This window comes from Nyctereutes procyonoides, unplaced genomic scaffold (assembly GCF_905146905.1).
Source record: "Nyctereutes procyonoides isolate TBG_1078 unplaced genomic scaffold, NYPRO_anot_genome, whole genome shotgun sequence".
In the NCBI taxonomy this organism is placed as follows: domain Eukaryota; kingdom Metazoa; phylum Chordata; class Mammalia; order Carnivora; family Canidae; genus Nyctereutes; species Nyctereutes procyonoides.
In genome coordinates, this window is record NW_026575044.1 from 39,476,827 (window position 1) to 39,491,580 (window position 14,754).

At 37.9% G+C, this 14,754-nt stretch overlaps 2 protein-coding genes across 9 annotated transcripts in view; one reads left to right on the forward strand and one right to left on the reverse strand.

Annotated features, from left to right (window-relative positions):
• The window catches only part of ESCO1 (establishment of sister chromatid cohesion N-acetyltransferase 1), a 72,120-nt gene extending 65,330 nt beyond the window's left edge, over positions 1–6,790 (forward strand). For 4 of the 8 annotated variants that reach the window (XM_055323620.1, XM_055323621.1, XM_055323622.1 and 1 more), the window contains exon 13: positions 919–2,542. In XM_055323620.1, coding sequence (XP_055179595.1) covers positions 919–1,066 — 148 coding nt within the window. In that variant the 3' untranslated portion in view covers positions 1,067–2,542. The other 4 variants (XM_055323625.1, XM_055323626.1, XM_055323624.1 and 1 more) reach the window with 4 other exon arrangements.
• Positions 6,791–6,989: 199 nt separating this feature from the next.
• The window catches only part of GREB1L (GREB1 like retinoic acid receptor coactivator), a 156,855-nt gene continuing 149,090 nt past the window's right edge, over positions 6,990–14,754 (reverse strand). Inside the window, exons 30-34 of the mRNA XM_055323629.1 lie at positions 14,001–14,228; positions 12,952–13,093; positions 11,996–12,196; positions 9,399–9,537; positions 6,990–8,085 (exon numbers count right to left, since the gene is read on the reverse strand). Coding sequence (XP_055179604.1) covers positions 7,922–8,085; positions 9,399–9,537; positions 11,996–12,196; positions 12,952–13,093; positions 14,001–14,228 — 874 coding nt within the window. The 3' untranslated portion in view covers positions 6,990–7,921. The remainder of the gene's footprint in view (positions 8,086–9,398; positions 9,538–11,995; positions 12,197–12,951; positions 13,094–14,000; positions 14,229–14,754) is intronic.

Sequence of the window (14,754 nt, forward strand, 5' to 3'; positions counted from 1 at the left end):
TTTCAGTTCTGTAGCTTTGTAGTATGTTGCAAAATAAGGAAGTGTGAGTTCTTCAGTTTTGTTCTTTTTCAAGATTCTTTTGACTGTTTAGTGACCCTTCCACTTTCATATGAGTTAATTTCTACAAAGCCAGCTTTAGATCTTCTGATTCATAAACTTGGGTTTGTCTTTCTAAATTTATTTAAGTTTCCAGGTCTTGCACTTCTTTTGTTAAACTTAATCCTGAGTGTTATTCTTCTAATGTTATTGTAAATGGAATTGTTTTTAAATTTTTGAGTTAAGTTCAAGTATATAGAAATTCAGTTAATTTTTTAAATATTGCTCTTTTGTATCATGCAACCTTGCTGAACTCATTTTTAATTAGATCCAATAGTTTTTTTGTGCATTCCTCAGGATTTTTGTACATATAAGCTCATCAAAAAGGTCTCCAAAAAGAGGTAGTTTTACTTCTTTCTTCCCAGCCTACCTATTAATTTCTTTTCTTTGTCTAAGTGCCCTGGCTAGTGCCTGCAGTAAATACACTGTTGAATAGAAGAAGTACAAGCAGATAGCCTTACCTTGTTCCTGATCTTTGGGAAACAGTTTTCAGTCTTTCATAATTAAATTTGATATTCCCTGATGCTCTTTAGTAGGTTGAGGAAGTTCCTTCTTCTCAGAATTGTTGAGTATTTTTATCATGAAAAGATGTTGGGTAAATGTTTTTAAAACCATTGTTGTTTTCATAAAAAATTTTTTACCTCAAATTATTAATAATCTCGATGAACAACTATTTTAAACAATTTTTAGAACATTACAACATTACCTAGAAAGTCTTACTGGTCAAATTTTATTTGATGGGTTTTTTTTCAACTTTAATGATAAAAATATTAATTTTTTTTCTTTTTACCCTTCCACACCCCTCCTTTTTTTTTTTAATAGGAGTAACTTTATATATGGCTCATATTTGAGTAAAGAAGAAATTGCTTTCTCAGATCCCACTCCTGATGGAAAACTATTTGCAACACAGTACTGTGGCACTGGTCAGTTTCTGGTATATAATTTTATTAATGGACAAAATAGCACCTAAAACAAATTCTTGCCACAGTACTAGAAGACATCTACTGAAGAGAATGGATTGGTTGCTGACTTTAACCAGGAACTAGGGCCATTTTTATTACAATGAACTCAGGACTGGTAACAACCATAAGGTTGTTCCATTTTCATAAAATTGGAAACAATGCAGTAATAGCTTATTATTGTTTTGTTTTTTAAAGAAGATATTTTATTATCTTTTACAGAAATTTATGATTGATGTATTTTATCTATAGTTATTTAGACATGTTTACATGCAGCAGATAATTGTTCATAGTGGACTGAAAACTAATGCAAGGACTATGGTCTCAGTGATAAGTATATTTTGAAGTTCTTAATATGGAAATATACCAGTGTAGCTTGGTGTACTGTATTTTTTTATATTGATCTGCTGATACCAGTTATAGTTTTAAAGATTGTATTTTTACAGAGCGGAAACCAATGTTTTTGAGTTCTTATTCAAGGGGGGTGCAATATTGCATGTTTAGGAATTCAAAGTTAATTCTTAAAGGGCCTGAAATATGTTTTGAAGGAATCCGTGCAAAAAAGGAAAGTTCCAAATAAGCAGGAAGAATATGGAATATTGAGCTTTTTCTTCCATTTCCTTTTTTCCTGTTCTTGAGGCATGAAGAAATGGAAGGTGGTTAAAGAATTGAGGCTTTCCTTCTGGGAGAGCTATGAAGTGACTAGAATTAGTAAGTGCCCTCTAAAGTTTGTTATTCTTTCATTCTGATTTTATTTCTTAAAATAAATGGCACCTGGGCTCACTTAAGGCTATTAACAAATCCCAAAGAGGTTTATAAAAACCTGTGGAATAGTTGTAAACTAACTATGGATGACTCGGTATCTGCTTTGTTATTCCTCAGAAATACTACACTGAGTATATGCCCACATTACTGGACTTCATTTTGATACTTGTCTATCCTTCATAGTGCCCTCTACTTTTAAAGGGTTTATATGTTGAAAAACTGCTGTGGCCTTTTATGACCTGTATATAATGTAGAGTAAAATAAAATACTTGATAGCTTTTTCTAAGTGATAAATGTGATGATAGTGTGTTGTCATTTGTGCTTTTTCAGGGAGTTAAGTTTGATACCTTAAAATAGAATTAAAACACTGGCTTCTTACAAGTTTCACATTTGCCAAAGGATCAGTATGTCCATAACTGTGAACTTGGTCTTTAAAAGGCAAAATTCTAACATGAGAATTTTTCTGGTCTTTCAGAGGAAGAACAAGCCATAGCCCAAGAATGAAGCACTACTATGGTTTAACATAGATTATTTTTATGAACTGAAATAATCATTAAAAACCAGCTAAATTTTAGGGCTTTAAATTAGTGGGCGTATACTTTATCTCTCTATAGGTGTATGCTTTTTAAATTCATAAAGTGGTATAAAACTCTGTACTCTGTAGAGGTATAAATATTTCCGTCTTACTCATCATGATAGTCTGACTTTTGACACTCTCTTTCTCTTTGGACTTGAAACTATTCCAGTCATTCCTGATGTCGTCATTTGCCTAACAGAGTGTGTAACTTTTTAAAAAAGAGGATGAAATTTTCAGGTATAGTATTGATGCTCTAATAATTTAATCTCATAATACAGATCCAATTTCAGTAGAAGCCATAGTATGCTTCTTTGGGGAGCCAAACTTGGTGGTTTTGGGGGTACCTGGGAATAGAGAATATACATTGGTTGATTTAAATGTTACAGTTATAAGAAAATCATTATTTTCATGTTTATATTGAAGACCTAGTCCCTCAAATAACTTTGCAGTCTAGGCTTTCTCTAAGAATAGTATTAATAACATCTAACTTTTGAGTGATTGCTATGTGTCAGACCTTCTGTATAGTGCTGCATTATTTTATTATGACAACTCAAGTGAGGGATTTGGAGACTGCTGTAGCGGTTTGTGTGAAAAATGTTGAAACACAGAACTAAAGCTGTGATTTGTTGATGAAGAGACAGATAAACTTGGAGAAGATACAATTGAAGAACTGTAAGAGTTGATAACTGACTGGAGAAGGATCATGGGTAATTTGGGTAACTGGATAGTGGATTGACTGAGAAGGGAATACTGGAGAATTATGTTGGGAGGATTGGACCAGAAAGGATGAGCTCAATTTTGGGAAAGATTTTGAGATGGTTGCAGAATCTCCAAGTGGAGATACTTGTTTGGTATATAATTCTATATATTGGTCTAGAGTTACAGAGAAGTTTGAACTAAGGAGATTTATTAACCTAGTTATCCAAAGGTTTAGAAGAGATGTCCTCACCCTGGCGTTTGTAAAATGAGAGGGTAGGAGAGAGTTGTGAAGAAAACCATCACTTAAGAGTCTCGAAGAAGAGTATCTGGAAAGAGGTAAGAAGATCAGAAGAGAGTGGTAGAAACCAAGGAAGAGTTTTAAAAAGCAAGAATGGTCAGTACTATCACATTATAATTGAAGACCAAAGAGTGATCTTTACAGAGTGGTAGAGGGAGAATGGACACTGTCCACACTAATGGCCACAGTCAGACTTCAAAAGAAGTGATTCTGTAATTGTGATTTTATAAATATGCCTATGAATTTGTCAGCTGCCCTTAAATAGTTATTTGGGGTGCCTGGGTGGCTCAGTGGGTTGAACATCTGACTTGATTTTGGCTCAGGTCATTGTCTCAGGGTTGTGAGATTGGGCTCCGATTGGACTCTGCTAGAGATCCTCTGTTCCCTTCCCCCTTGCACTCATGTTTGCATGGGTGCATGCTCTCTCAAACATTGAGAAAGCTTTTAAAAAATGTCTAGTATATAGACCTTATAGGAACTACAAGTATAGGCAGGAACTACAAGGTTTTATGGGCTATGCCCTTTTCTACATGGATATGCAAATGGTTTTCTTATATATTGCAAGAATTCTTAAAAAAAATCATTTTACCAGTGAGTGAAGCATGACTGTTGTTAAGGACAAGTACAGTAGACATGCAGGGACATTTTAATTGTTCTTGCTTATCTTGCATGGCTGCCCAGCTGTAGTCCTGCCTAACCATATTTTACCAGGAGTTAAGATTGCTGAGTTGGTTTCTGGAGAGTGACTGCAGACATACATATGTTTTCTACCTCATTCTCATGGCTCTTGGTCCTTTTGGCACATAAAGGGAAGATACTGTCTCACAATAACCCCTCCTTCCACCACACCATTCTTGTAAAAATAAAATACACTGGACTACTTACAGAACAAAGAAGTGGTCAGAAAACAACTTATTGTTGCCTTCTCTTTCTTAGAACTTACTCTGTCGTCATAGTCACTGAAGTGTGGATGCTTAGCTCAGTACTTGATAGTGAAGAGCAGAAGTAATTTATTGTGTGAATGGCTTTAAACCTTGGCCACAGAGGCCCTTCCTGAAATCACCTTTTGTGATGGTTTCTTTCAGTGAAACCAGGCTGTTAGTGTTGGAGCAGTGTTTTCCTAGAGAAAGTTTACGGGTCAGTCTCCATGACTAAAGAGAGGCCTGAGGAATATTTGTGGCCTGGATGTTGTTCCAGCTTTAGGTGGTTGAATACAGAGGTAGAACAGTCAAAGTTTCACAGCTTTTGGTCTTTCCAGTGGAGTAGCTGCTTTGGAATATGTACTGGAACGTTGGCAGTTTCTGCTTGCTCCTGAAATCTGTCACCACACTTAACAAATGTTTATCGCCCTTCCTGAGGTAAAAGGCCAGTGGTCCTTGGCCTAGAAGAGTGTTTTCATGGTTCTTTATCCAGATCTACTAGGCTAACACTCTTCACATAATAGAACTGAAAGGCATTTTTCTGGAATAACATATTCTTAAAAGTAGGTAGTTTGGAAATAAGATGGTGATGAACACCTTCTGTCAAACTGCACAGTTCTAGCAACCCAGAGTTCTGCTTCTGAGGACACTGAAATGAGTATAGTTGCCATCTATAAAAGATTGGGGTTATACTAGGAGTATTTCTAATACCTCTAAAATCATTTTTAGATCTGTCATCCATAATTTGGAATTCTGCAAGGGCATGGGGTGTGGATACTTTATATGTGTGTATATCTTTGTAAAAGCTACAGATTTTCATTCAACAAGTATTTATTTAACATTTTCTTTGTTACTCCAGAATTGTCAAATCTTAGGTTGGATGACTCAGTGATATGTGGACTTCCTGTCTTTTTTGGACATTGCCAGTAGTAGGGAGCTCATTCCGGTTTTGAACATACCAGAAAATTAATGTAAAGGAAAATTTTTTAAGGGGGTGGGAGAGAATTTTAATACATTCACCAAATTAAATGAAAGGACAACATACTGTAGACACAACTTAAGACAATTTAGAATCATAAACAAAATGTGAGGTAGACCAACTAGTGAAATTCACCAAATTTTGGTTAAGAAAATTTTACAGTAATAAAGGAACACAGGTACCTCCTTTTCTAAAAATCACAAAAAGCAATTGCATAAATTACAGCCAAAATAATTGAATACAACAATTCTCATTCTAATTTTAGTTTACATTCAGTATTAACCTGTGTGAACTGTCCTACATGGCAAGGTTCAACAGGTCTATAGATCAATTATTATGCAGGCCTAGCAAACACATTCATACCACAATGTTCTACAGGATGGCAAGGCTTGAAGCTGAACACACCAAGGTATGTATTAACAAATCATGGTGTCCTATGCTTGTGCAATTTTATCCTTAAAGGAGAAGGACCTAACATTCTCTAAAGAATTATACTGATAAGGTGATTTTAAAAGATCCAAACCTTAGTAGTACAGGCATTGAAAAGAATAGGCAGGTCAGTTTGAATTCTCCATCATTGGGATGATGGTCTTTTGGCTTTCTTCTGGCATTCTCTTTCACAGGGTTAAATAGTATTTAAGAGATCACAGTTAATTTGACTTTTTTTTTTTTTTTTTAGAGTACAGCCCTAACATGGAGTACCTGCCTCTAAAGTTACTACTTTAAAAAACGTGATTTAGACTTTGAAGCCATAAAGCCAGAAGAAACCCTGAGAGGCCATCTGCCCCCAAGTACAACTGTTTGGAATTATTTCAAGTATCTTATTTGCTCTATATAGTAAATATTATTGGAATATTGCACAAACAGTGGGTTTCTTGATATCTGCATTAGGCCCTCTCAACAAAACAGAAACAATTGAAATACATTCATATCTTAAATCAACCTGCTTCAAAACGTACCTCTTTACCAAAAATTCTGCTGTACTAAAATTAAGGAGTATTTTAAAGAATACATAAGGCAGATCCTCTTTGAAGGACAATTAAAAATGGGGTTTAAAGGAATTGTTCATTTCAAAATATATTTAAAGCATCATAAGTAGCTATATTAAAACCAAGAGGTCTGCAAACCATTTTCAAATTAGTACATTCCATCTTTTCACTACTGTAAACTCCTTGTTATCACAAGCTAATAAAGCTGGTCAGTTAACATTTTTGTTCTAAGTAAATGCAGGCTTAGTCAGCCCCCTCTCAGTAGTTTCAGGCCAAAATAAGAGATTGATTCAAGTAAAAATGGCCATTTTAAGTGGTACGTATGGGCTAATGAGAAAAATGTGAAGAGATTGTTTAATGATGAGAACTGGAATAATAATTTAAGCAAACTTCCAATTGATTTAGTTTGTTCTAGAACATTTTCTAAAAGTCTGTTTTTGATTACAATATATGGTGAGAAATCTATAGAAACTTACACTGTTGATACTGAACAAACACCCCCTGCTGATTTTAGTGAGTCAGAGACTTTTAATGGAATCTTTCTTAATCCTCACAAAAGAATCACGGATAGGATTAAAACAGTTCTCTCCCTCTCTGGCTCTCTTTCCCATTTCAGCAATTTTTGTGGTGTTGTCTATGTAAAGGTAGCTAATACTAATTCAGTGTATCTTTTAAAGGAAGCTTTGCTTGAGGCCCTGAAAAGAATCAAACTAGTTCCACTCCACACAGAACCATAGCCTGACATTTAGCTTTGCTGGTGCCAACTGCTTAATGCCAACCAAACAGGGTGGGTATTGGGATGACTGCTAAAAGCTTCTTAATTGGTCAGTTACTGAATTAGGTTACCCTTGTACAAGATTAAACTGTTCCATGTTCTCATAGACATAGTGTGCTTAGAGGCTGGAGACATTTTTAAAGAATGAAAAAAAGCAAAGGAATTTCGGCAAGGAGAAACTGCATAAATGCATACAGTGCCTGCTCTGCATTTACTGATTTGTTTGTTCAGTTTAAATAGTAAACTTTTAACTCCTGTGGAAATTTTGCCAAAAGTTTCAATACATATAAGATTATAATCTTAAACTAACACTGCACAGAGAAAGACAAAGCTACTTTTTTTTTAAATACAAATATCTTCTACATTCTATCATTTCAGACCCCTGAGTAATACTGTACCAAAGTACAGATCTGAAGAGAAACTGAGGGTTCAGGCCTCAAACGTTAATCTTCAATTAATTCCACACCAGCGGTGTGAGTCTCATGTAACACATTCAGGCTAGCTAATGCCAAGAGTCCGTTTTCCCCCTAACATAGTGTAGTAGAAAAAACAATGCAAACTCCATGTTCGTTCTCCAAAGTGTATCCTCCTCAGGCTCCTGTGGCAGACCATGTCTTAAGTAATTGCATAACTGCCTAGGGTGGAGTTAACCTGAATATAAGGTCCTGACAGTGGAACTAAAGGAGAGTGATACCCCGAAAGACCTGGGTCAGATTGGGGTTGGAGGGGGCGGATTTCTTTGGAGAACAAATATGTTGCACTTTGCTCCACAGTGATTGTACTTTAAAGGAAAAAAAAAATCCCAAATGTTTCTGACCCACCCCACCTAGGCATCCCTTTGCTATTTTTGGTCTTTTCAAAAGCTCATACATGGCGGCCAGTAAGAAAGTAGAGGGGCTTGTCATCGCTGCTGTTAGCGGTTTGAAACTCGTCCCGGAGGCGGAACTGCCACTCATCCTCTAGCTCTAAGCGGACAATTGTTTGGCGTAAGGAGCTTCTGTCTTGGCAGATGACACACAGGGTAGCACCTTCAGAAGAAAGGCAAAAATGCATCTTAAACTCAGGAACTGAAATTATAATAAGGATCCTACCATCTTTTTCTGATCATGTCCTTTAACGTATCTGAGAACCAACATAGAGGTAAAAGTAACCTATCACAATTATTCGTTATAATTTTATTATCTTGAGTAAGTAGTATTATAAATTCAAAAGTTTAAGAGAGTAAAGTGAAAAACCTCCCCTTCTCCTGTGGTACCAATGTTCTGTGTTTCCAGTGAAGGGGTTCTGCACCTTAGCAACACTGGATAATTCTGTTCTGGGGGGCTGTTCTGTTCTTGTAAGATGATTTAGCAGCATCCCTGGCTTCTCCTCACTATATGCCAGCAACACCCTCCAGTGTGGCAACCTAAAATGTCTCCTGCTACTGCCAGTGTCTCCTGGGAGGCACCCCCCCCAACACACACACACAACACACTGTTGCAGGTGGATTTTATGCACATATAAATACACAGTAGCATCTATTCTTAAATTCGACATATAAGAGAAATCCTATGGTATTTGTCTTTCTCTGACTTACTTTACTTAGGATTATATGCCCTCTAAGCCCATTCATGCTACTGCAAATGGCAAGATCTCTTTTTTATGGCTGAGTTAGTCCATTGTATAATAGATAGATCTTCCTTATGCATGTATGGAGGGACACTTTGGTTGCTATCGAAAATAATGCTGCAGTGAACGTTACGGTGCGTATATCTTTTTGAATTAATGTTTTTGTTTTCTTTGGGTAAATCCCAGTACTAGAATTACTGGATCATATGATTAATCCTATCTTTAGTTTTTGAGGAAACTTTATACTGTTTTCCACAGTGGTCTGTCCATGATATTCTGAATCTTACTTTCTTCACTGGCCTCAGAGGTCATCTTGTCATGATTATCTGTGATGCTTAATTTGCAGTTTGTTCTTAGTGCATACCTGCTGAAGCGACTTTACTTACCTTCTAGACCAGAATCACAATTCATTAACCTGTTTTTATTGAAATTAGGTTATTTGAGAAGAATTATTTCTCCTTACATTGCATCATTCCTTTCTTACATTAATAGTGGGAAGAACAAATTTAATGTGGTCACATTTCTGACTATTTATCTGCATTTTGTCTTGGTAAAACAACAACTAGATTCTACCCCTGCCCCAATTAAGGAAATCCTGGCCCTGGTTTAAAAGCAAGGTATTCAATTTACTGGCAGAAACCATTGTTAAAGTGCTTTTTTATATGTTTGACCTCCCTGTTTTGTCTCAGGAAACAATGGCATTCACAAGCAAAAGACACTAAGTTTGATTTACCTTTTAGAAAATTAAATTTCTTCAGAAGATCAGCACCTACAAAAGAGTCACAGAGGTACAAGAGAAGTCCACTGAAAAACACCCCTTCACAGCTGACATTGCTGGAGTGGGGTCTGGAGCTGACGTAGCATATGGCCACCTGGAATTATCAAGCAGACATAGCATGGGTATGTCAAAAAGCAAGCAAAACATCAGTACTTCAGCTGAGTGAGCCAGTACCTTCCTCTTTAGCTGTTTCAGGGTACGGTAAAGGACATAAATTTTTTATTGAAACCTTAATAGGTTGGTTATTTAAACTCTGCACCTCTTAGTGTGCCAAATTTTAACCTACTTAAATCTTGTTTCTCTTAATAAAGGACAGTTAAGAGAGAATTAGTAGTAAGAAACAAAACAGGCCTCTCCACCTAAACATCTTTATAAAATGAAAAACTGCCTTCCACAAAGGCAGACAAGATTAAATGTTTAGAATAAGATTTTTTAATTCTTATCAATAATCAGTTTTTCATTTAGATACACTTAAATTTTCAGACAGAAGCTTTAAGCAGTATATGATTTTAAGTAGGTAGAGCCTAATGACAGGCTTGAACTCAGAACCTTGAGATCTAGACCTGAGCTGAGATCAAGAGTTGGACACCTAACTGACTGAGCCATCTGAGTGCCCCCAGCAGTGCATGATTTTTATTTATTTTTAATTATTATTTTTTAAAATATCTTATTTGCATACACACAAGAGAGTGTGAGCAGAGGGAGAGGGAGAAGCAGATTTCCTACTGAGCAGAGAGCTTGACACAGGGCTTAATCCCAGAACCTTTAGATCGGGACTTGAGCCAAAGGAAGCCACTTAACCAATGGTGCCACCTAGGCACCCCAGTGCATGATCTTAAAATTATTTCTATATGGTTTGCATGTACAGAATATAACTTTACAGAAATCACAGGGAGAGAAGATAGTTGGGAGACCTTGAGAACAGTGAAATGGCTTAATGTGTGGACCTGGCCACTTGGGTCCAAATAACTGGTTCCTCTGCTTACTAGCCAGTAGATGACATTGAGCAGCTTCCTTCATTTTATCATATCTCCATTTCCCTGTCTGAAGAAATAACAGTAGTACCTGTTTCATAGGCCTGTCTTGTGGATAAATACTGTAAACTGCTTAGGAGGTATTCAGTGAGTGTTAGTTAGCTGCTATTAGACAACACAGTCTTACTACTACTACTATTACTACCTCTATGTAGAGCTCTGGACCCTGGGGTAGAGGAGTTTGGAAGCCTGAGCTAGACACATACCTTACAGAGATACCATAAAAAGCACTATTATACTTGATGGTTTTTAAGGTTCCTGCTACCTCTAAAATTCTACATTTCATGGTCCAACCCACAGTGTAGATTACTGAAATTTCCTAAGAAGGAGAGTGTAAAGTGTTTATACTGTTTGAATTAAAAATCAGTTTCTAGGAGGTCCTAGGGTGACTCAGTAGGTTAATCAGTTAATATCTGCTTTTAGCTCATGTCATGATCCTGGGGTGCTATCGAGCCCTTCACTCCTTGCTCAGTGGGGAGCCTGCTTCTCCCTCTGCCCTTCCCCACCCCCACTCATGTTCTCGCTCACTTGCTCTGCTCTTTGTCAAATAAAGAAAAATCTTAAAAAAAAAAAAAAAGAAAAAATCAGTTGCCAGAATTGAATACTGTTGGATTTCAGTCTGCTGAGACTGTGTATGTCAAAACACAAGAAGGAAAAAAAAGCCTAGGAGGAAAAAATTCTTTATAAAGAGGATATTAGGCGTTAAGGAATAGAATGAAATACTTTTAAAACAATTCTAATAATTATAGGGGAAAGCTTAGTGCCAGAAGCCCTTAAAGTTCCAAAGGCCACCAGTAGTCAGGAGCTTAAAGGTATAAGTAGCAATTAAAAACAAAAGAACACCTGAGCGACGCCTGGGTGGCTCAGCAGTTGAGTGTCTGCTTTTGGCTCAGGGCGTGATCCTGGGATCGAGTCCCACATTGGGCTTCCTGCATGGGGCCTGCTTCTCCCTCTATGTCTCTGCTTTTCTCTCTGTGTGTCTCTCATGAATAAATAAATAAAATCTTAAAAAACAACTGATGGAGAATTTGAGACAGACAAGAGAAAGAATGAAAAATAGAAAACAATGGAAAAGAAATCCAGGAATGGGAAGTGGTGACGTGACAGCCATAAAGGTCTCCTGTGATCCCCTAAATTGTTCAGAAATCACTGAGCTCCTCTTTTGCCTAAAACAGTGGCTAGGACACTGTGTGCCTCAAGAACTGTGTCTTGTGAAGAAACATCACGTGACTATAATATGGCCTGATACATGTTGGGACATCAAGCAACTACTACTGTCCAAGGTCATAGGAGGTAGGCTTCTAGGTGGAACTGAATTCTCAGCTAAGCTTTGTGTATTTATTGGCTAACTGGAGAGCTGAAATAGGTGTGCAGAGGGACAGTTGCCATCACATCTTGTGTGAGCCTTTGCAGTATGTCACAGGCCCTTTTTTTGTCTCCATTTAAGCTTTCAAATGGGAGCTAAAATGGGAAAGAAATGATTGGAAGTGGGTAAGAAAAAAGCCCTCTTCCCTTTACCTCTGGTCCAATGTTAAGGTAGCAGTCAATGGCCAACACAGGACTCTTGAAGTTATGGATGGCTTTGGGGAAGAGTTTGTAGGATGCGTGCTGAAGGAATTTCTCCAGGAGAAACTGTGCAGGGGCTGCCAGCAGTGTGTGTTCACTGTCGGGTGCACAGACATACTGAAGGGGCAAGATGGGTGCTAAACTCTCGGACACCTGAAATCAAAGCCGAGATTATCATGGGAATCATGTCTGTCACTAGGTGAAACGGGCAAGGAAAAACCTCACTGCATACTAACTGTTTCCAAATAACAGCAGCAGCACAGTGACAGGGGCAAGACTCAAATGTCTGTCATTCTTAGGTTCTCAGGTTTTTCACTTTGGGAATAGGTGGGGTCTAACCTAACACATGACAAGGGCAGGAGAAAATGAAATGTAGGCTTCTTTGAAAGTTACTGCATTTAGCAACGTTGTGAGGACCATCAGGAAACCTTTCACAGTGCTGCTGAATACAGACGGCTTACATCCCATCCCACCAGATCCAAAAAACAAAAGCAAAGAGAGGTTTCTAAGCTCCACTGGGAATTCACATGTTATAAGTGATTAGATACCAGTAAATCTCTTAACAGGTATTGATTAATATTACTTTCTTTAAAAAGAAAAAAAAAATCTAGCAAAGGACCAGACAAGCATCTTAATTTCTCATGTATTACAGGATGTGAAAATGTTAAGATATGATGGAATTGGTAAGCCTCTAAAGAAAGGTAGATCTGTTGACTTTTCAAATCTTAAATTTTGCTCTGGATGAATCCTCAGGGGAATGAGACTGCAAACTTGGCATTAAGAACTGACTCCCTTGTGTTACTTCCCTTTCCAGTCAAGTGATAAGTGCTTAATGCCTAATAACAGATAACGGGTATTAGTAAGAAATTGTCTTCCTCTCAACAGTAGAATCAAGCTTGCAAACTTACCATGATCTTTGGTTTAATGATAAAGTCCCTTTGCCCTCCAACCTGAACATGTTTCTTCATGAGACTGAAGTTATTAAAGCGGCAGATGAGCAGCCCACTACTATTTGTTCTCAGGTTAAAGTCAACATCTTCACAGAAATACCTAAATCATAATCACAAGGATAGGTCTCTGACTACCATACACACAACAGCTGTTAGGAGACAGACTCACATAGAATCAACCTTTCCTTCTCCCAGAGCTGGCCCTCTTAACACTGGCCTGTGAATCCCCTGAGTTGGGCATTACAGTCATTAAAAGAAGGAGAAAGTGAGATGGCTTTGGCTGCAGATATTCCAAGGGGCCTTAGGTGTTCCTGAACTGAAACAGGACTGCATAGTCTATATACTTGTGGGACCCGAATGCAGAGGTGCTCCCAGTGTTAAAATCCTGGCTGCAAACAGGATGAAACATCTGCCAAATTTAAAAGACGTGAAATAGCTACAGGATATTCTAATGACTACAGGGTTAGGGGTTGACAATAAGACAGACTTTATGGTCCTGACATTACTTGCTTGGCCATCTCGAATTTTCTAGGATGGGGATGTTATTTATTCAGGAGGCAAGACCAGGGCTAACCTGCTCATTCCTACCTGCTGTCTTCACCCTAAAGGATCTAGATCTCTGGAATTTACTAACATTCAGGGAAAGGGGTTAACTTCTGAATTCTGAGGATGAAAGAGTTCACCTTCAGTGGCTTATGGGTCCACACGCTGTTTGTGTCGACGTAATAGTTTTTGTCTGGGTTTTAGTTCTTGTTGAATGATGGGATAGCTAAAATATGTTTTCTAAGTATGTTGTGTTGTAATTTCTATTATTTTAAGGGTCTGGGTCCGTTTAAGGAATTATAAAGGGGCACTTTGGGGCTTGTGATACCCACTCTCCCTCCTTTTCCATAAAAAAAGAGCTCGTTTTCAAAGACCAGAATCAGAGGAATAGACACATTATAGGGGTCAGGGCAGAAGCAATCAGTAGATGGCAGGCTTACTTGCCTCCAGGAGGCCTGACTTACCTGTTAAAGTCATACTGCACATTCTGAGTCAGGTCTATGTTAAGGAGAATAAAGTCATGCACATGGCACCTAGAAAATGGGGCTTTTAGGCTCTGAGAAGTCAGCTTGCTGCTCCATTTCTGTATGCCCAGGATTGCATAGTGGATGATTTTTGGTGTTGCTTCAATATGCTGCAAGACACTCTTCAAGGACACATTCTTACTGGAAACTCCTGCTTCCATGGGCTGGCTATGAAATATCAAGTTAGTTTAAATAAGAGGTCAGTATTACTGAAGAGAGGGTCTTTTATGAAGGGCTAATGCTACTATACAGTTTCAGTATCTGTAAAGGATGGATTTAGCTGGTTTACTTTATATCAGCCTGGAGTAGAAAAGAATGTCAAGCCTAGTTTTCATGCTGCCTATCACTGCTACTTCAGCAAGCTGCCCTTCAGGATGCAGGAACTGCATCACCAGAGATGGGGCTTACCACATTCAGGCAGAGAAAGCCTGCCTATCTCAAAATGAATAACAAACAGGGCGTTCCCAAAGAGGGAGCCAGAGGTTGAAAACACATGGATATACCTCCCAGTGTGGTGATTATAGCATAATAAAGGCCTATTTGAAAACATCACTGGCTTCATATCCACAAGTGGAAACAGACACAGTGCGTGAGCTGGAAGTATTTCAGTAGGGGCGCTACTAGTATTTTGGGGCCATGTATTGCATAAGACTTCTCAGGTTTAGCATCCCCTGGTCCTTGGACCCTGTTCACT